The sequence below is a fragment of the Bidens hawaiensis genome, unplaced genomic scaffold (assembly GCF_021521415.1).
Source record: "Bidens hawaiensis isolate Kalapana, Puna unplaced genomic scaffold, B.hawaiensis_p1.1 tig00050564_1, whole genome shotgun sequence".
Lineage (NCBI taxonomy): Eukaryota > Viridiplantae > Streptophyta > Magnoliopsida > Asterales > Asteraceae > Bidens > Bidens hawaiensis.
In genome coordinates, this window is record NW_027499051.1 from 23,575 (window position 1) to 44,926 (window position 21,352).

General features: G+C 35.0%; 2 protein-coding genes across 2 annotated transcripts; one reads left to right on the forward strand and one right to left on the reverse strand.

Moving 5' to 3' along the window:
- Positions 1-2,322: 2,322 nt before the first annotated feature.
- Positions 2,323-4,513, reverse strand: LOC143598599 (hyoscyamine 6-dioxygenase-like). The gene is made up of 4 exons (XM_077076778.1): positions 4,293-4,513; positions 3,974-4,224; positions 2,730-3,048; positions 2,323-2,655 (listed from the first exon to the last, which is right to left on the reverse strand). Exons 1-4 carry the CDS (start codon positions 4,494-4,496, stop codon positions 2,419-2,421), a joined length of 1,011 nt encoding a protein of 336 aa, XP_076932893.1. The 5' UTR covers positions 4,497-4,513; the 3' UTR covers positions 2,323-2,418.
- A 3,135-nt stretch (positions 4,514-7,648) lies between these two features.
- LOC143598600 (uncharacterized) lies at positions 7,649-15,138 on the forward strand. Its single transcript, XM_077076779.1, has 8 exons — positions 7,649-7,727; positions 8,849-9,133; positions 9,997-10,196; positions 11,301-11,651; positions 12,109-12,309; positions 12,968-13,038; positions 13,161-13,300; positions 14,609-15,138. Exons 1-8 carry the CDS (start codon positions 7,685-7,687, stop codon positions 14,944-14,946), a joined length of 1,629 nt encoding a protein of 542 aa, XP_076932894.1. The 5' UTR covers positions 7,649-7,684; the 3' UTR covers positions 14,947-15,138.
- The last annotated feature ends 6,214 nt before the right edge of the window (positions 15,139-21,352 follow it).

The window sequence follows — 21,352 nt, forward strand, 5'->3', positions numbered from 1 at the left end:
ATGAGGCATAAACCCCTATCTTGCCCTTGGGGGCATCATACACCGTCTGGTGAGGCTCTGGAAACTCAGGCTCGTAGGGCTCGAGCATGAACTTCTTGACAATGTAGTGATACAAACCGACAGAAAGAGCACACTGGCACTCGCCAGCAGTACTCTTGTCGTCCTTGTCTGACGTGGACATCGGGTTCTCAGGGTATACGTCGGACTCTTCGGCAGTAACCTCAGGATCATGAACGGATGACATGTTTTAAGGTAGGAAAGAGATCGATTTCAGGAGAATGCTCGACAGAGAAGTTAAGAGTATTCGCCGGAAATCGCTTAGAAGAAGAAAAGTGAAGTGAAGGTGTGAATTGAAATGCACCCCCTCCCCCCTTTATATACTCATCGCAATGAATGCGATGAATTTAATGCGGAGGAGAGAGGGAGCGCAGGTGCAATGAAATGGTGACACGTGGAAAGCGCAAACTGGCAATAGCTGTCGAAAGGACGCGTGCCGTAAAATTCGCGCTCATGCGCCCACGCGCCTGAAAAAGCGTCTGGAATGACCATATACTGTCACGTCGCCATAACTTCCTGCACGTCCTGAAACCGTCAGAAGAAACCGTCAGGAGACGCCAACGTCAATTCAACAGTTTGGACTGTTCTTATCATTTCACCAACTCTTCGAATTGCAAAACGATTCAAAAAGATTCAAAAATAAGAGGGAATATACCCCCTTACCTTGGGAAACAAAAAACCATAAGACAAATGCGGGTACAGTGTCAAGGCGAACCCTTCACATACTTAGCACTTGCAGGGAATTGAAGCCAAGAAGGACCTTATGGGCCATGCTTGCGGAAAGGGAAATAACACCTCCGCATGGCGGGAACGTTGAGAACTAGATTGTTTGAAACTTCAAGGTGGAATTGGTAGTTTAACATAACTGATCACTATGTCCAAAACTACCAAAACCTCGTGAAGAGTCTATACAAGTGAAACTCAACACTCCCGACGTGCGAAGAGGTTAAACACCTACCCGCATCATAACCAAAGATCAGCCAGAAAAGTCGAGAATTTCTGCAAGTGACATTAGGAAAACCGCGGGAAGAATCCCCACAGAAAACCTTAAAAAACAAAAACCTCTTTAAAACCCCTTGCTTAAAGTCTAAAAGTTCACCTCACTTATTAATAATTCATGAGAACAATGGACTGAGGGGACTTGAAGAGGTAGGTCCCCGCAAAGCCCAGTTGGACCCGCAAGACACACCTTGAAGAGGTACGTCTGCGCAAAGACTAACTGGCCCCGCAGGACCCACCATGCTCAGAGAGATGAAGACCTTACACGCAGTAAGCCAGCTGTTCCCGCAGGAAAGCCTCCCTTGGTACAGTACCCTGCCTGTTCCCGCAGCTATGGGTACAAGCCAAGAAGGAAGGTTACCCGCACTAACGGTAAGGCTACACGCATAAGGCACTAACTCTTATACTTCAGCAATGTCACCTGAAGGAATGAGCAAGGCGGGAATATTCCCGCCCAAAAGAGCCAGTCCGTACGCTTCTGGAAGATCTTTTGTACTATACCTGCCAAGGTATGGACAAAATAGACAAGATCTGACCAAAGCAGCCCATGAACCAATCACAGGGTGACAGCTCACCGACAATAGTACGAGGAGGAGCACGCTCTAGTACAAAACGTCACTATCAGCCGCTGCCTACCCACCAACTCCCATCGTGGCACGTACATAGCCCGTAGTTGGTGGAAAAGGAATAGTATACAGCCGGCCATGCCACTATCAGCCGCTGCCTACCCACCAACTCCCATCGTGGCACGTACATAGCCCGTAGTTGGTGGAAAAGGAATATTATACAGCTGACCGTACCTACTTGGAAACCTACCTTCGGCTATAAATACTCCAACACCTTGGAACGGTATCATTATCTTATCTTCTCTAGCTATTTCTCTTAATATACACTTATATTCAGAGCAACCTAGTCTGATTCTCACGCCGGAGGGGGGTCACAAGGAGGAAACCCCCCCCCCCCTTCTCAGTGACGAGCTCACGGTGTCTGTTTTGCAGGTTAAGAATAAACATCTTTGCCGGACCTAACCCTCGTGGGAAACATCTATTTAAACCCTAAGATTATCCGTAATCTGCCGGGGTCCCATAGTGTTTCTTCAGTGATGACACAATACCATACATAACATTTAAGGAAAAAAATATCCTAGATGATGCATTATGTATATGGCGATCTACTGATCTAACACAGAAAGTGTATTTTACAATATATCTAACACAGAAAGTGTATTTTACAATATATCCTTATTACATATATGATACATTTTATGGTAGACAACACTCCACACATACATAAGATTTAAGACTTCAAATATCACACATAATATTAGACATAGAAGCCACCATATATACAACAAGCTTATGCTCACACCTTAAAACACTCAAGAGCCACTTCAGCCTCGCATTTGTTACCCGTGAACTTACTGAAGAACTCTGTGTACGTGTAACCACGGTACATGGGCGACGAACCAACCAAGCCATCTGCAGGACGTATCAAGACGTCGTTCGAAGGAATTAGAAACACCCCTATAGTGGTCCTTGACTCCTTTGAATCCGTCACTACTCGGTGCACAGCACTTGCTAGCTTCCCATTGCTTACAACCTACTCTATTAAGACACTTTTGATCAACTTTTGGTTTAAAAATGAATAGTTTGTGAACTTAGCTTGAAATGTACCTGTAACTGGACGCCAGGAATGACCACAAATGCGCTTGGAATAGGCTCAACGCCAACCCAATGACCATCTTTGAGGGCTTGAAGTCCGCAAACATCACTTTGATGAATCATGCTAATAAGATTGGGGTCAGAGTGCGCTTGCATTCCTATTGTTAAACTAGGATCCGGGCAAGGAATGTGATGGTTCACCGATACTGATTGGTTATTGGTTATTTCACCTTCAAAATATCGTGATTCAAGTCCCATTCCTTCGCTGATTAATTCCAGCATCGACATTAAAAACTTCCTTGTTTCAATCGAGTACTCCGCCACAACTTTTCTGCATATTTCCTTGAATGTATATATTAGTAGGAACCACAAAACGAGTAACAAGAACTTTTGTCTTAGTTGATGGATTAGAAACAATACTGGTACTTCTATGGAATCACCCAAGTGAACTTGCCGTGTTCGCTTACAAAGATAGCAACAACGGTGTATCTACTCTTTGGAGTGTGGCATACCCAAGAAACTTTTTTGAATAGTATACAATATATGATTTAATCCTGATTTCCCTCATGAAATCTTTACATCGTCCCCATAGTTAGTTTAGACAGTAAATTTGGATAATTCGAGTCCCTTTTAAAACTTTTCTCTAGATTTTACCTTATTAGTTGATTATTTTCTAGATTAGTTATTAATTTTATCTTGTTTGTTATTTGTGACCTGACCCTAACAACCCCGAACCAATTCGAACTTTTTCTGAATGGTTAGCGATAGAAATCCGTCTAAAAAAATTTGCCCTCATAAAAAAATATGATCCACCACCGGGTAGCAAAATGCTTAGACAGGCTCGGCCCGTGAATCAGCGAAACCAAGCAAGGGCTTTAGCCCCACACTTAATTAAGGTCTCCAAATTAAAAAATAAAATAAAATTATATATAGATACGTCATAATAGGTAAAGTTAACTTGAAATTGTGTATTAGTCTAGTGGCAAATTTTTGTGTTGCTTAATTGTAGGTCATGAGTTCATGTCTTAGTTGTAGGTCATGAGTTCAAGACCTATTACAACTGGGTTTTTTTTTTCCATAATTGTTATGAAAGGGTCACAAAATCTTATTTCGATTTAGGCCTTCAAAGTCGTTGAGTCAGCCTTGTTCTTAAAAGTACAAGAAGTTCCAAGGCAAACATAGAACTACTTGTGTGCTTCCAAAAGAAAAAAAAACTAATAAGGGGGTTGTCATGTGAGAGATCAAGATTATGATACCGATAATGAGGAGGCTCATCGGGCCAGTGGTTGATATGATATTCAAGAGGATGACAACGGTGCGTTAAGTTATCTCTCCAATAATGAACCTCTTCTCTATCATAATCCAACGTGCTTGTGTAAAGCCTACAACTTGCGTTTAAATCATTTGAATAGAATCTTGCTTTGAACTCTGGAGGTGATGCGAAAAACTGTTTAAACAAAGCCATTGTTTGATCCATCAATTCCCTTGAAACTCCATGGTTGATCACCTGTGTACACGTTACAAAAATCGATCAAAACATGTTATTAAATCGATATAAAAGTTACCATCACTAACCTGAAAGAGCCCAAAATCTTGGCTTGCTTTGATAATTTGTTGAACTATCTGACCACGTTCGGGGCCATTGATTTTTTCAAGATTAATTATTGGGATGTCTTTGGATGCTGGAATTTTGTGGTTTCCCGGCCTTCGTTCAGGCGGGAAAACATATTTTTCTGGCACTGATTGAACGCTAGACCAGTTTGAAATTAGAATGTCCATGTTTTTTAATTTTGGTATGTATGATTCAAACATGTTATTCAACTTATTTATAATTGGGATCTTGTAAACTTCAGTTTCATAATATGTTTTTATGTTGTTATTATTTTGGTCCTGCAAAATATTGGACCACAAATAATTGCGATTAGGTATGTTAGTGGGCTTCAAAGAAATCGACATTTTGTTGTTTGATTGTTATAAAATATATAATTCAAATGCAAGGGTAAAAGGATTATGTGTTAACTTGTAATGTCTTAGGATTCGATTACTCAAATGAGTCTGGTCCTACAAAATATTGGACCATAATTAATTATGTTTTAGATATGTAGTGGGGTACAAGGAAATCGACATTTTGTTTGTTTGATTGTTAAAATTATTCAAATGCAAACACAGGCTTTTATGCTCACTTGTAATGTTTTAGTAGTGTGGGATTTAGATGAGTTGGATTGATTATCAAGGGTGGCATATGTTTGAAAAAGAAATCGAAGGGTTGATTGTGTCCAATAATATTTAATCTCTTTATATTTGAGATTTAAAAACAACTTTTCAAACTCAACTAAAACATGCCCTTAATAAACATCTGGATTTTCTCAAAAATTTCACATAACATGTGTAGAGTTCTATAAGAATCAAATCAAATACTTTCATAAAATAATAATTAGTTGATTGCGTCATGATTAAACATGAGAATTAATCAACCAAAAAAATAATAAATCATGGGAATAATCAAATTTCATTATAAAATGGAATAATACATTTTATATACATACAAGAAGCATATGATAAAAAAATATTATTTTCAATTTCCTATATAAGGTTAGATTTTGAAGGATCATAGCTACTATATAATTGGCTAGAACGGTCGAACGGAGATATCGTTAGTTGGATGTTTGGATATGTTGCATGGAATCTTAAATTTTTTTATTATTACTTTTAGTAATATTATTTATATTATTTTGACTTTAATTCAAACTTATATAAATAGTTGTTATTTATTGTAATACATCAATATAATATAACTCCTTCAATTTGAAAGTGTGTTTGGAGTTTCTGGGAAATTTGAATGCCTAAACAAAATTAAAATAGGGTCACATCGAAAATGAAATTTTGTTTGGATTACTTATTTTAGCTTTAATGATGGAAAAACAACTATAAAATAATAAAAACTAAGCTACTTCAAAATTTTAATTTTATAAAGTATCCAATTACAATAGATAGTCAGATAAACGAACAACAAATTATGCTGTAACTCTCTTTTGAATGCCAAATCTGATCCCACCTAAAACAAAGTTAAAGTTTTTCGGCATCGATATGTTATTGTGCACGACCCGATGAACTTTTTACATAAATGTATAACATCTAGGGCAAGAGACCCAAATGTATCAAAAGCAAAATGAACGAAGAATGTTGATTCTCAGCGCAAGTCTTCTCATGCTTAACAACTTTTTCGGATTCTGCCTTTAATACAATTTGCCTAACAGCAAAACTGATGTCTTGAAAATGTGTTTGGTGTATGATATATATATAATTTCTTTGAATTCTTTTTTTTTTTTGAACAACCATTGTATGATTCTTACTCCTAAACTACATCAACAAACTAATATACCATTAACTTTAGTCTTCTTACCAAAAGGTATAGTCGATTTAAACTTTAGTCTTCTTACCAAAAGGTATAGTCTTTACCCTTTACCGCCCAATAAAGGCTGAAATGACAATTTCTTCGAGTTCGATTTGAGTATCACTATTTTATCATTACTAATCTTATTTATCGTCCTTTGTAAATTGGACCACACTTGATCAAATTAGATATAATAATATTAGTGTTGCAGTCTTCACACTTGGAGTCGAAAATGAAAAGAAATGAACTTGTTAATTAGTACATAATTGTACTTATTAAGGACTTATTTTTAAAGGATAATCGTACCAAATTTGGTTAATATAGTGTTGTGTATGCTTCAAAGAAGCCAATGTTGATTTGACAATTATATTAAATATGTTTATAAAAAGTAGAACGTCATAAGCATTTGAATAAATTTGAACCAACTTTTTATGTGTTTTCTTTGTATTTATGTTTTATGTTATTTGCTTAACGAATTATCAATAAAATACACTCTAATATGATTATATGTTATGCATGATATTACTAGAGAAGGTTCAAAAATCAAAAAACGTTCCTACTTTCCTTTTTCCTCAAAACAATGAAATAGAATCTAAAAGTAAATAGCATTTTAGTTCATTTGACTCACTGAATAGCCTACAATTAACCGACCATTCAGTTTTACTTATGGTTAAGCAATCTTTCATAATCAAACTCGATGGTTATAGACTTATAGTCAAGCCTCCATAACTAAACCGACTTTGCACACCCCTAACATTTACCGGTTTGTTCTCTCCAAACGTTGGTTGCTAATCAACTCAAAGCGGAATCAACTATAACACAAAATTTGTTAAAAATTGTTCAGTTATGGTGCGTCTTATATCGCATGTCCAATATCCTAAACGATGGATTCACTATCAGTTGATCAATTAGTGTCTCCATTGAAGGCACTCCATAAAACAAAAATTTGCATGAAACACAAAATGGACAGGATGACTATTATTCATTTATATTCATTTACATAAATTTCTTTTGTAGGTACTATATTAATATTATTTTTATATATATTTATTTGTACACGTGAATTACTTTTGTGGGTATTATTATACTATTGTTAGCCTTTATATTATCATATCTTTATCACTGTTACTATTACTTTTTATTCATTTTATTATTGATATTATTATTGTTATTTTTTTATATTTTGTAAAACTCCATTTAAACTCAAATAAAATGATTCAATTACAATAGAGAATTATGTAAGCGGATAACAAGTTGTGCCACCATCCCCTTTTGAATGGCAAAACTCATCCTACTAAAAACAAAGTTATCGTTCGTCTGCATCGTTGAGTTACTGTGTACGATCCTCTGAACTCTTTTTAGAAACGTAGCAGCATCGGCCATCGGGGACAGGGGACCCAAATATATCGACTTATAGTTCTATGATTTTGGAATGAAAAGAAAGGGCTTAAAAGTTAGAATGAATGATAAGTTTGGTTAGCCCATTTACGATGGGCCAAAGTCCAGCAAAATAAGTAAAACAATTAACTAACCGGTTCATACAGTCACTCTGTACACGTCCTGAAGCTCATCAATGGCTGCTCGTAAATTCGCCAAACGCTTGTTGTACGACTTAGGTATATATCTCTCTTCTTTCACCTTTATTTTTCTGGTTCCAATTACATACACTACTACTCATAATTCAATATAACCCTAAGTATTTGTTAATTGTTTTCTTCTCTGAATCGGCATTGTATGAGCCAATTTCGTTGATGATCTTGTTTTATAGTGAAGTTTACGATCGATTAGTGCTTTATCTAGTAACTGATTGATCCAATTTCCAAGTGGAAATTAGAGTTTTGTTAAGCTTGAGGCATAGGTATATGAGGATTGGTGAAAATGTGAATAAATTGATGATTATGAGCTAAATTTTTGTAAATAGATGTTGATGTTTAATTAAATATATTATAAATTAAGTTATAATGATTAAAAGATATGAATGTGCCCTAGATAGAAGATAATAGGTTATTATTTCATTTGTACCGGGACAAACTGTATTAATTCAAGGCAAATGCGATTAAAATAATTCAAAGTTTCAAGCCGTGGCCCATTGACTGATAATATTCAATACTGACATTTTGCTCAATGACACTCTTAACTTTCACTTTCTTTGCCAATGTCACTCCTAGGGATAAGTTATTTTTCCAGAATGCTGGTACATACGGAACGGTATTCGGTAGTGGTACCCATTTTTATTGAATTAGGTATTTTTCGTTGTAGGTAATTTTTTTCAGTATATGATAGTATGATACTGATTGAAAATGTAGAGTTTTTCTTGGGTATTAGGTACCGGTATCCATACCTTTCTTGCTTTTTATAGATATTGATACGGTTTTTTGGACATTTTGTATGTTTTGTTGTTATGGTTTCTTGATTACAAATGAATTTGATCGATTCTTGGTTTCTTAATTACCCTTGGTTACGAATGTATTTGACATGACTAATGGAGATTAGGAAAGAAAATCAAAGTGGGCACCATACCGAAATACCGGTACTAAACTAATACATTTGGTATCAGTACCAGCACGGTACTAATCTCATCCCTAGTCAGTCACTCTAATTTCAATTTATGTCGTTTCAAAACAACTTACAGCATTTTGATTCAGTAAAATTTATTTAAATTGATTTTAGGCTCTTGTTTCTATATTCAAACTTTTTTGCTTTTTTTTAACAAATTCATGACATTTTGGTGCTGCAGATTTGAGTTTAAAGCTGTTAAGAAAACGGGAATCGTATCCACCGTTTATTTACAATGCACTCAGCCGATATCAATCGCACTGCTCAAAAGCAGAAAAGTTAGAAAATCCTAACATTATAGATGCAAATGATGCATCTGTTTCATCTACAATGTCAAACTCTGGGGCTAGCAAATACACGTCTGATGAAGATGCTGTAGCCATTAATAAGTGGAAGCCAGAGCTAGCTTGGCTCACCAAAACGCTTGAACCAGCTCTCCAACTGTGTAAGTGGCCTTTGCCCACAGGTATGTTTACAGTTTTTTTCCAAGCTCGTTTAAGCTTGGATCAAATCAAGTTTTTAACGAGCCGATCTTGAGTAGCTAATGAGCAGCTCGCCAAGTTTACACCCCTATATGTGTGTCTTGTGCCTTGAAGTTGGATCTATCCAACACACCGTATCTCCAACATGATGTGCATGAAACCGGGAAAACTGATCCACAACCTGAAAACTAATAATCGAACCCAAACAAAAACTAATGGGTTGGTTTTTCATAAAAACTGAATTTTCAATTTGGTTTTGCTTTGGCATGTAACTAAAACTGAAAAAATTAGACCGAACCGATACTATGGATTTTAGTTTCTTAATTTGAATTTCAAGTAATATATAAGAATTTAATAAATAATGTTACCCGAATATTTTAGCCCAAAGGTATAATAATTAATTATTGATTTTCAAAAAAAAAAGATCTAGGCCCAAGTTCATAATTTGGGTCAAGTATTTTAAAATTTTCAAGCACAAATGGTAAAACCGAAAAAACCGAAACCGAACCAAACCCAAAGCAAAAATAGAAAAAAAAACGAAACCTAATGGTTTTGAAAAACTCAAAAACTGGACTTTTTGTTTTTGGTTCGGTTCGAGTCCAAATCCGATAACATGTGCTTTGATAACTTGGTTGGTAACGGGTCAAATTGGTTCTTTAAAACATGGCGAGTTGTCTTGATCATTTAAAATATTTTGTTTTCTTGTGTCTTTATTTATTAATAAACACCTTGATTGTCATTGCAAATCACTATTATCTCATTAATTAAACGGGTTGAAATTGCACATTTACAGAAAACACTTTGCAATTTACCAAAATTTGCATTGGACTCTAATTTTATTTCACAGGAGACGCATATGGAAACAAAATTCCGCCTAGCAGTCGATCCCTTGCAGAAATCCTTGCAAGCATTCAAAGGAGTAAACTTGAAGTTCAAGATTGGAGCCTGAGTGATCTTACAATAGGTTTATACCTCGTTTACCTTCAACAAGCATCTAAATATCCATCCGAAGATGTTAAGGGCGTAAAGATTTCCTCTGACAAAGTGGTAAACACTTGAACCTAAACCTATGCCTGTAAACGAACCGAATGAACACAAATGGAACATGAGCGTATATGTTGATTTAAATTTAACCGAACAAACGATTGAACACGGACTAGGTTTTCTCGTTCGTGTTTGTTTGTTAAGATAATGAGAATGTTCGTGTTCGTTCTTTTAACTCTAACCGAACAAATTATCAAACACGAACAATTAAACTAATGGGGTTTTCTTTTCCGTGTTCGTTCGTTTTGAAAATGAGTGTGTTCGTGTTTGTTCGCTTAACTTTAATCGAGCAAACGATCGAACACAAACAATTAAACGAATGGGTTTTTTTCTTGTTCGTGTCCTTTTGTTAAAAAATGAGTAAGTTCATGCTCGTTTATGTTCATTCGTTTAACTTTAACCGAACAAATGATCGTATATGTACAATTAAACGAACGGTGATTTTTGTTCATGTTCATCCGTTAAGAAAATGAGCGTGTTTGTGCTAGTTTATGTTCGTTTGTTTTACTTGAATTGAACAAACAATCAAACAATTAAACAGATGGTGTTTTTGATGCAGTTTCGACTAGCAATCAAATGGCTCAAGACCTAACAACCATATTTATAAATAAAAATAAACAGTTGGGTTAGGCTGGGCCGACTTTATGGACCGGATGCTCCTGCATCAGTTTTCTTGTTCGTGTTCGTTTATGTTCGTTCGTACTTAATAGTATAGCCAACGATCTGCGAACATAAGTGAACACAAACGAATAGACATAACTGAACATAGATGAACGGACATAAACAGACAAAAACTAAGTGAACACCAATTAAAAGAAAACGTGGACAATTTGTTGGGCCTAAAAAACAATAAAACTATACTAAACTGTAATGGGTGATATTTTGATTCCATTAAACTAGACTAAATTGTAATGGGCCTAAAATTTTTAAATGAATATATAAATGAATGAACTTAAACAAACCTAAACATATTTAAATGAATGTGCGTCTACGAACATAAATAAACAAACGAGGCATGTTCATGTTCGTTCGTTTATAAATAAACGAATAAAAATGAAGTTTTCGCCGAACAATTCACTAAATGTTCTATTCGTTTATTTTGTTTAGGTGCAAGATCTTATATACCATGTAGAACTAGCAAAAGGGGCATATAGGGGTAGTGCTGCTGCTTTGGCCAAAAACAGCATGCTTAGAGAAAGTAATGTTGTAAAGTTCGTGAAGGACTCTAGTATGCTGCGACCTGGATACTATATTGGAATTGATACGCGAAATAAACTTGTGATATTTGGAATTCGGGGAACACATACGGTTTCTGACCTTATTACCGATATTGTTTCTTCGAGTCATGAAGAAGTCAATTTTGAAGGCTACTCAACTCATTTTGGCACTGCTGAAGCTGCTCGTTGGTTTCTAACACACGAGATAGGAACCGTTAAGAAATATCTTGATAAGCATGAGGTGGTTAATTAATAAATAACAATTAATTATTTGTTAACAACATAATTTAAGCCCAATATCCTTTTTTTATGCCAATTTTTCTTTTCGGCCTAAAAATTTTAAGCCCAAATGGTAAAACTGAAAAGGCCGAAACCGAAACAGAACAGAACCCAAACCAAAAATGAATGGTTTCAAAACTCAAAACCTGGATTTGTTGGTATGGTTTAAGCCAAAATCCAATCCATGTTTTGCGGATGGGACCCGCATATTCCACAGCCTCAATAAAGTTTTTACTTAAAAATAATAATCTGGGTTTCAATGCGTTTTTGGAGACTATCAAGTTTCGACATGTTCTTTTTTTAACCAATTTTTTTTACCTCTATCGACCCATTGAATGTCAAAACTCAAACGTAAAGTTGTAAACAAAATTGACCCATTTTTAGTCAAACAGAATATTAAGATTCTAATCCGTCTACAGGGATATAGGTTAAGGCTGGTGGGCCATTCACTTGGAGGTGCGATTGCTTCAGTGCTAGCTATAATGCTTCGCAAGAAGACACACGAAGAGTTGGGGTTTAGCCCGGAAATTGTGACAGCTGTCGGATATGGGACCCCACCTTGTGTTTCTAGAGAGTTGGCTGAAAGCTGCTCAGATTTTGTCACAACCGTTTGTATGCAGGTTGGTATATTATTTGATCATTTTCATTATAAATGTTTCATGAAGTTTGTGGATTGCTATGGGGCTAGTTGCATGTAGATCGTAGGCCTATGAACGGACCGAACGAACACGAATGGAGCGTGTTCATGCTCGTTTGTTTAACTGAACAATTAAGTGAACAGATTTTTCTTGTTCGTTTTTGTTTTCTTTTTCATTCGTTCATTAACAGTACAAACGAACGTAACTGAACATAAATGTACGGCCATGACTTAGCTATAACCAATTATATTATATTGTACATATATATTTTATCATCTTCAAATATATCGCAATATTTATTTTGTACTTAAATATTTCATTTGTATTTTATAGTTATTATATTAGTATAAATAATAGGCTTGTTTAGGCTTGCAAACATAATCAAACTCATGAAACTCGGGCAAAACGAGCTCCAGTTTAGGCTTGAACTCGGATGATTCGAGCTTTAGCCCCGAAACATTCCAATTGATCTTCTATGCCTTTAAAGGTTAAGCCTTCTCGTTACCCTCAGAATTTTAGGTCTTACACTCTCCTAGAGTACATGCTAGAACTATGTCAACTGTGAGTTCATGATCTATCTACACAAATTTGTAAGAATTTTAGATTTCTGGTTCATTGAACTTTGTTTGGTGACATACAGGATGATATAATCCCAAGGTTAAGTGTAGCCACTCTGATGAGATTGAGGCATGAAATCATTCAAACTGATTGGTAAGTAACATCCACCGAACTTTTACCTCACGTATAACAAGGGCCTAACCGCATACGGTGTATCACAAATGGTAATACAAGGCAAAACGATAATTATTATTTTGATGTTTGGGGTTTATCAGGAAAACAGTATTTGAGAAGCAGGACTGGAGAAGCGTCTTGGATTTAGTTGATAATGCAAAGCAAGTTCTATCTTCCGTACAAGACGTCGCTAAGAAGCTAGTTGATTATACCAAGTTTGGAAAAGATGCAAAATTTATCGGTAACCTCTGCTTGCATTGTTTTCTCAATATAATTTTTTTTGAGCGTTAAATACAATAACCAAAAGTTTCAACCTTAAGATGCTCATGTTTGTGTGCTAATAAACGTAAAATCTCTCATAGCTAGGGGTGTAGCCGAGCTGAGCCCGAGCTCGGGTCGTTGAGCTTACGCAAGCTTGAGCTTGAGCTCGAGCTCGGCTAGTTTATTAATTTATATATGTTATTAAATAATTTGTGTGTGTGTATATATATATTAGTTATTTTTTATATATATTTAAATTGTATTTTTTTGTATGTAACATAATATAAATTATTATAATAATTTTTTAAAGAATAATAATTATCATATAAATATAAATTAATATATTAAATAAAGATTATTTATATAATAGGTTGGTTAAGGCTCGAGAGCCTTTTTTTCTTTTGACATTTACAACATAGTAATTCAGATGACATAATATGGTAAATCAAATATATTCACTAATGTATATGAGAGTCCTTTTATTGTTATTATCATTCTACCTTCTGACTTAGTTAGGGTCATGTTTTATTTTAATCGGGCCAAATGGGGAAAATTAAACTATAACTTAAAAAAGGAATACATGTTAAATGGGTGGTAACTCACTGAAATTATATTTTAATGCACAAAACATCTTGAATCATTTTTATTCAAAACAGTTTTATAATTGTCGAAATAAAATAAATTTTCATTCACATTTCACATACCAACTTATAGAAAAAGTATTTCTTTTTGTAGAAAGGATGTTATGGGTAATGGATCAACCCAACCCGTTTTGACCCGTACCCACTTGCCACCTAAACTCTCCTATGAAAAATGTGATTTTGTATTTTTCTGATCTCCTGGAGTGTTTTGTTTACTGAATTGTTGACTACTGTCGTATTTGACCAAAATTTGACTTTTTGATCAACATTTGCAACCTAAACTCTCCTACGAAAAAATGTGATTTTGCATTTTTCTGATCTCCTGGAGTGTTTTGTTGACTGAACTGTTGACTGCCATTGGATTTGACCAAAAATTTGTCCTTTTGATCAACATTTGCAACCTAAACTCTCCTATGAAAAATGTGATTTTGCATTTTTCTGATCTCCTGGAGTGTTTTGTTGACTGAATTGTTGACTATCGTCAGATTTGACCAAAAGTTTGACTTTTTTATCAACATTTGCAACCTAAACTCTTCTATGAAAAATATGATTTTGAATTGTCCTGATCTCATGGATCGTTTAGTGACCGAGTTGTTGACTTCCATCATGTTTGACCAAAACTTTTACTTTTGGTTCAACCTTAACAGATGTTCCCGGTAGAAAAGATTCAGTTGTGGTACAAGATATCACTACTTCAACCTCCAAACCAGAAGTAACCAAATCCAACAACATTAAAAACGAAAAACCCGATTCAACATTTCCCCAAGAGGAACTATTTATTCCAGGTAGCGTTTATTTTCTAAAACAGAAGGAAGAACAACACAATGGCAATAAAGTAAGCGAGTTCACTCTTTGGAAGAGACACACAGGTGAACATTTTCAAAGAATATTATTGTCAAACAACTTGATTGCAGATCACAAATGTGATAGCCATTATTATGCTTTACGGGATGTTCTTAAAGGGATACCCGCGCCTAAAAAATAATAGGTTTGTTTTCATTAGCTCTCCATTTATCATTTTACGGGCTCTGATTATTGGGGTCCAGCATATGAGAATATTATATGTATGAAACATTGCTTCTTATAACGGTAAGGTTAGCTAAACATGCTTGTATGTATGTAGTCCCGTACCAAAAATTGAGATGTTTAGAAACTTCAGGGGTGTAATATGTAATTATAAAATCGAGTATTAAATATTAGTCCTTTGTTAACCTAGTTGTTAGTTAACAATTTGGATTACTTCTTAAGTAGGTGTTAATCTAGTAGTTAGTTTGTTCTCGACTTGGTTAATCTAGTTATAATCATTGGAGTCGGTGACAAAGTTATCTAGTTATAAGGGTACAACTCCTCAAAACTACTATTGATTTATATTACAATCGGCTTTGGGCATATTTCGTCGTTCTCTTATAACTCTTAAAATATATCGCCTTACAAAATTTTGAATGTATTGTTATGACGTGATTTTTATCCATCTTATTTTTTTTAAACTAGTATAGTTTTTAGTTTTTTTCTACAAATTAACGCTTTTTTAAATTCCAAAAATATTGTTGTGACGGGCTTATAGAACCTATGTTTTGGTACCGTTTTTGCACTTCAAGTTTCTATCAAAGACTATATTGGGATAGTCGTATAAAGTATTTGGGTCACATGATGTTCATGATATTGTTCTCGTGAATCAACAGTCCAAAAGTGTCATTGTCATCCGATTAGAGAGTATCCATTATAGTTAAACCATGTACGTTAGTCCCTATCTTGTGGTTTAGACTTTTAACAAATGCTCCCCATTCAAACTACACTTCCTATTAGAAATATGCATTAATCTTTGTACCTTTTTAACTTATAAATGGTGTTTAATTATTGTTAAGCCTACTAACCTGATGAAACGTTGTGGTTAGTTTCTTTACTTCAATTCGTCAAGATTGCTTTTGGATCCTACACGAACTGCGTATCAGTGTATGCAATACTTGTCAACGATTTGCGTATGTATTTTAAGAGGTCTAGATTTTAAAGATAAACCGGTTTTACTAGTGAATTTATGAAAACCCATTTTTTATTTGTTGACGGTGGTAATTGGTCACATACTCTAATGCGTAGCTATTAGTGGTAAATGATAACAGGTAACGTGATCTGACAAGTGTCGGGTTGAGTTGGATTACAATTCTGACTCATTCATTTCTCTTAGTATGTTTTTCTCTTTTCTGACTCACGTCCATTTGGATGTTTCCCTCCGATACGAAAGCACCACCTTTCTAGATTACGTTCAATAAAACTTGACAAGGTTTTACTATTCAATTTAAAAAAGGACTAAAAACATAACATAGTACATGAATTTGATTATAATATAGGCTTTGTAGAACAAAAGTAATGATGATACACGTATTAGCGACCCCATGTACAATGTGGGTGGTGTGGTGAGTTTGACTATTCGTTTGTATTCGAAAATTTGTAAATGCTCATTTGATCAAGTTAAATTGGGAAAGTGTCGCTAACTTAATTCACTAATCACGTTTATACATGTCACGAACAGTAGAAAAGGAAACTTTGGGAGTAGGTTGTAACCGCGGAAGCTTGGTGGAATACAGACCGCCATTACTTGGACCCGTGAGGAGGATAGTGTGTGTAGACTTGTCCTTCACAACAAAATGAGTATCGTAAAATTCAAAATAAACGTTATTATCAAGGCAAAAACGTTGGACAGAAAGGAGATTTTGTTTAATTTCTGGAACATGAAGTATGTTTTTAAGATTAAAGGTTTTTGTGGGTGAGGAAAAACGAGTCAAACCAATGTGTAAAATGGGAAGTCCCTTACCGTTGCCAACATGAAGGTTGTCACCCCCATAATAGGCTTCTGAGTTATCGAGGCTGGAGAGATTCGGTGCTACATGGTGGCTGGATCCGGTGTCGGGGAGCCAGTTGGTGAATGCCTGTTGTGAGCGGTAATCAGCAAAGTTGGCAGATGGTTGTTGTCCTGAGCGTATGGTTGGAGGATCACGGTTAGGGCATTGAGACGGTATATGACCGATGCCACACCTGTTACAAGTACCATACACGGTAATTTGATTAGAAGCCCAACTGAATTGATTTCGATTACCACCTATGTTGGAACGATTGTTTGAGTTGTTATACTTGCCACGTCCTCCACGGTTGTTTCCTTGTCTATTGTTTGGGTTGCGGTTTGTGTTGCGGGTTGTATAGTTGGCATGTGGGGACGGAGAAGAAGGCAATTGTAGTTGTAACCCTAGCTGGGCGGCCAACTGTTGAACAACCTTAGCTGCATCAGAATGGGGCAGTGAACTGGTCGGGGCAGCAGCGACCGAAGCAGCGGGTTCACGGGCTGCGTTAAAGGCTTGTGTGGGAGGCATAGCAGTTGTTGTTTTCTTTAACATGTAATCATGATCTGCAAACAGAGCATGAAGCTCGTTGAACACCAGTTGACGAGTAAGGGCTATTGTCTTCACGCCGTGGTATTCTTCACGAAGACAAGAAATCACTAGCATCACGATATCTTTTTCCTTCATCGGTTCACCAATATTTGCCAGAGCAGTCGCATAAGAGTCAGATAGGCTGAAGAGGATTCGTCAGGCTTCATCTCAATCCGTAGCAATTGAGTCTTCAAAGTGTATTCTCTAGAAGCGGTATGAGGAGCATAGGCACGTTCCAGAGACAACCAAAGATCCCTAGAAGTAAAGCCCTGCACATGCTGAAAAGAGCTTTCAAAGATTGTGGACATCAGGAGCATGCGAATATGGGCATCATTAGAGACCCATATTGCATGCTGAGGATTCGTTTGGGTTTGTTGTGGGAGAGCATCTTCCTTGTCTTTACCAGTAGAAGATGAAACAGGAATAGTAGGTGCTGGAGATGGAATTGTGTCATCTATATAACCGAGCAGGTTGTTTGTGACCAACAACGGATGAATCATAGTCTTCCAATGACCATAATTGGTGGGGGACAGGGTAAATCCAAACTTGTGAGAGTTGTGGATAGTCTTTTCTGATTGGGAGAAGGCAACAAGGGTAGTCATGGTGATTGGGTGATCGAAAAAGAGGACAGCAGAGCTATGGTAGGGCTGTGATCGGAAAAAAAAAGGAAGAAGGGATGACGGCAGAATTAGGGTTTGATCCCTGGCTGTGATACCAAAATAAACTTGGTAAAGATGTAATTGTTATTGAATTGTGATTATATTTGCTGAATATACATGGGTATATATAGAATACAATATTACACTTTAATCCCTCTAATATAACATAATATTACACTATGTCTAATATGTAACAACCACGAGCCAAGCCAAAGCTAAGATTGTACCAGCAAATGCCCAACACAAATCCCATTTCAACATGTAGGCACTACAACTCTACAAGTGCCAAGCTGGGGCTTGGTGGGGGGCGATTTGGGGGGGGGGGGGCGAGGGCGGCAAACACTGCAGTGGGGCGCGGTTGGTGTGACAACCGCCAAAAATTAGACTAATCTGGTAATTATCTTAACTATAATCGCGTATTAATTAGTAAGGTAAATATATAGGAATAATATTTTTACCTAACGTCTTTGATTTTAGTTGAGTTTTAAATATAGAAACCCAAAAAAAAAAGTTAAATTTTGTCGTGTAGCTGACACGGTACAGATTGACACCGGGTAATATCTCAAAACGGATAAATTCATAAACATGTCAAGATGACCTCGAAAAATTTAATTTTATATTAGAATATTATAGATAGTGTATAAACTTAATTTTAGAAGGTTCGAATCGCGAAAATTTGAAAATAAGTAACCAAAAGCCAGTAGAGGACACCGTAAGGACCCGACATCAAGTTTCTCAGAAAATTATGATTTTAGGCAGACATTGACTGTAATCTAATTTCGCTCAAAGTCTGATAAAAATTATTAGAAACGGATGTCGTTTGGCTAGATAAATTACGAGATACGTTAAACCTTAACACCTAGATAATACCACATGTTATTATTTAAAACCCACTTTCCCACTCCCTTACCACTCTCTCGGCCGCCAAAATCCCCCAAAACCACCCACTTGTAATATTAAATTAATATAATATATGTATGTAATGATTAGAAGGTTACTTGGAGTGTTATGGTTTACCCAACACATCACCCTAGGTTCCAACTCAAGAGTCTATACCTTCTATCTCTCTCCATATATACGTATACTCACACACCACTTCATCATTCCATCAATTCAAAAATAATACCACACACATTATTAAGTTAAGAATTTTTTATGGAAGTTTAGGCAAATAATAAGGAGTAGGAAACCAAATGAAAGGGTTATAGCTAAAGCAAGTTCATATTATCATCTTCCTTAGACACCAATCCGAAATCCAAGGTAACCCACTTCAAGATTTGTGTATATTAGTTGTTATTTAATGTTTAAAGCTTGATTTTAGTATGCTTGATAGTATGCATGCAAGTATAATATGGATGTATGCATGCATGTGTGTGACCCGTGAGTTTGCATGTGAATGTATAAGATGGATTTTTGTTGATTATAGGACTTATATTGGATGCATATTAGCTTGTATTGATTGTCCATATTGATTACTTGAGTTTGTTTAACAAATGGGTTTAAGTATTGTTTAATAATGGAAGTAAACATGTAAATGGCCAAAGATTAAAGATGGATTATGGGTAAAAACACCCATTAAATTCGTGGGTTTTAGTTTGGGTGTTGGATTGAGATTGTTAACTTGATTAAATGTTAAAATGGTTAAAAATAAATGATAAATTTTGAAACCCACATACTTGATTTATTAAAAAGTATTTGAAAAAGTTGTAAGTAATAGTAATAATGGTTTTGAAAAGGTGAATAAGATCTTGGATGAAGAGTTGACAAAAAGTGTAGAGATTTGTTTATTTGACTTTTCTAAAAAGTTTACTTACACATGCAAGTAATACAAAAAAAAAAATTGATTCTTGATCATAAAAGTTCATACTTGTCTTGTATTGATTTTTATGGATTGAAAGTGACTAACTAAGTGATTGAATGAGACATATGTAGAAGAATAAAATCTACTAGAAGTACTAGGATGCATGTAACATAATAACTTAGATAAACAAGAGTTTGTGTTAAATTTACTAATAAAAGAAACTTTGTAAATTATACAAGATGTTTTGCAAAATGATTTAGTAAATGAACATAATCTTGTGTGGATGATTAAAGACTTGTGGTTAGGATTACTTTAGTAAACTCCATTGTAAAGATTGTTGGTATAATAATAGGGTTGTTAAAAATTGCTACTTACTAGTAATAGAAACCTTGTTGTTAAAAAAATCAAGAATGTGTTTGTTAAAGGATAATAATGGGATGAAATAAGATGTTAATATGGGTTATTAAGATCTGGAAATTTTGGTACACAAACACCTTGTAGAGATTATAGAAATGACATGTTTATTGTATAGTTGAAAACTTAAGGTTTGAGTATGTGTAATTAGAAATTTGTTTTGTGTGCATACTTGGTGCTAGATGATCAAACATGTATATGATGATATATTATTTGTTATTATATGTACATTTGCTGTACCAAATGGTTGGGTTTTTGACATTGTGACTTAAATAGCTTGTCGGTGACTTTAACGGTCAGAAAGTTCGACTTTTAAGGTGAACCGACATGAGTTTTTGGAACTGAATTAAAACAGCTCCTAAAGTCATATTATTCTTATATTTAACATAAGTTAAAGTATAAGAAAAGTCAAGAATAACAAAACTTAAACCAACACGGTTCGTGTCGCGAAAACCGACACGAAAATGTTAAAAATTGGCATTTTTAAGAAATTGGCAACAAAATAAAAACCAAAACATTTTTATTGAAAAACCAATAAAACTTGACTAAAAACTATATAAAAAGTGTTTTAGATAATTTAAAACTAAAAGTTTCATAAAATAACAACCGGTTCGTTTTTAAGCTCAAAACCAACGAAACCCGCAAAACCGACAAAACCGATTATAATAGAGTCGAAATTTTAAATAAAATAATAACTTGAATTTTTCCAAAACACTCCAGCAATTAAAGGTAATAATTTTTATAAATTTTAATAATTAAATTAAATTATTAAATAAAACAATTATTAGTTGATTATTACTTGTTTATATTTTTAAGTATGTATTTATAGAATTATAAGTAGTAAACTTTATGTGTTGTGTGCTTGTGTGGATTTTTAGAATAAGAATATATATATATTTTAGTCAAACCCGAATTTAAAATTAACGAACGTGTACTAATATAGGAACGAGCGTTTATTCGAACACCGAAATCAAAGGTGAGTTCTTCCTCCGAAAAGCATATTGTATATCTATATTCGTATTTATATATATGTTTTGAAAGCGCATTATACTTTACAAATTGTCGTTATTGTGGGATGAATCAATTTGGTTAAAT

Excerpts from the sequence above, each read along its gene's own strand:
- LOC143598599 (XM_077076778.1), bottom strand. The coding sequence starts at position 4,496 with ATGGACATTCTAATTTCAAACTGGTCTAGCGTTCAATCAGTGCCAGAA. Across the intron at positions 4,225-4,292 it reads AAGATTTTGGGCTCTTTCAG|GTGATCAACCATGGAGTTTC; the intron begins GTTAGTGATGGT and ends ACGTGTACACAG. Across the intron at positions 3,049-3,973 it reads GATGAGCCTCCTCATTATCG|AAAAGTTGTGGCGGAGTACT; the intron begins GTATCATAATCT and ends GGAAATATGCAG.
- LOC143598600 (XM_077076779.1), top strand. The coding sequence starts at position 7,685 with ATGGCTGCTCGTAAATTCGCCAAACGCTTGTTGTACGACTTAG. Across the intron at positions 12,310-12,967 it reads TCACAACCGTTTGTATGCAG|GATGATATAATCCCAAGGTT; the intron begins GTTGGTATATTA and ends GGTGACATACAG. Across the intron at positions 13,301-14,608 it reads AAAAGATGCAAAATTTATCG|ATGTTCCCGGTAGAAAAGAT; the intron begins GTAACCTCTGCT and ends CAACCTTAACAG.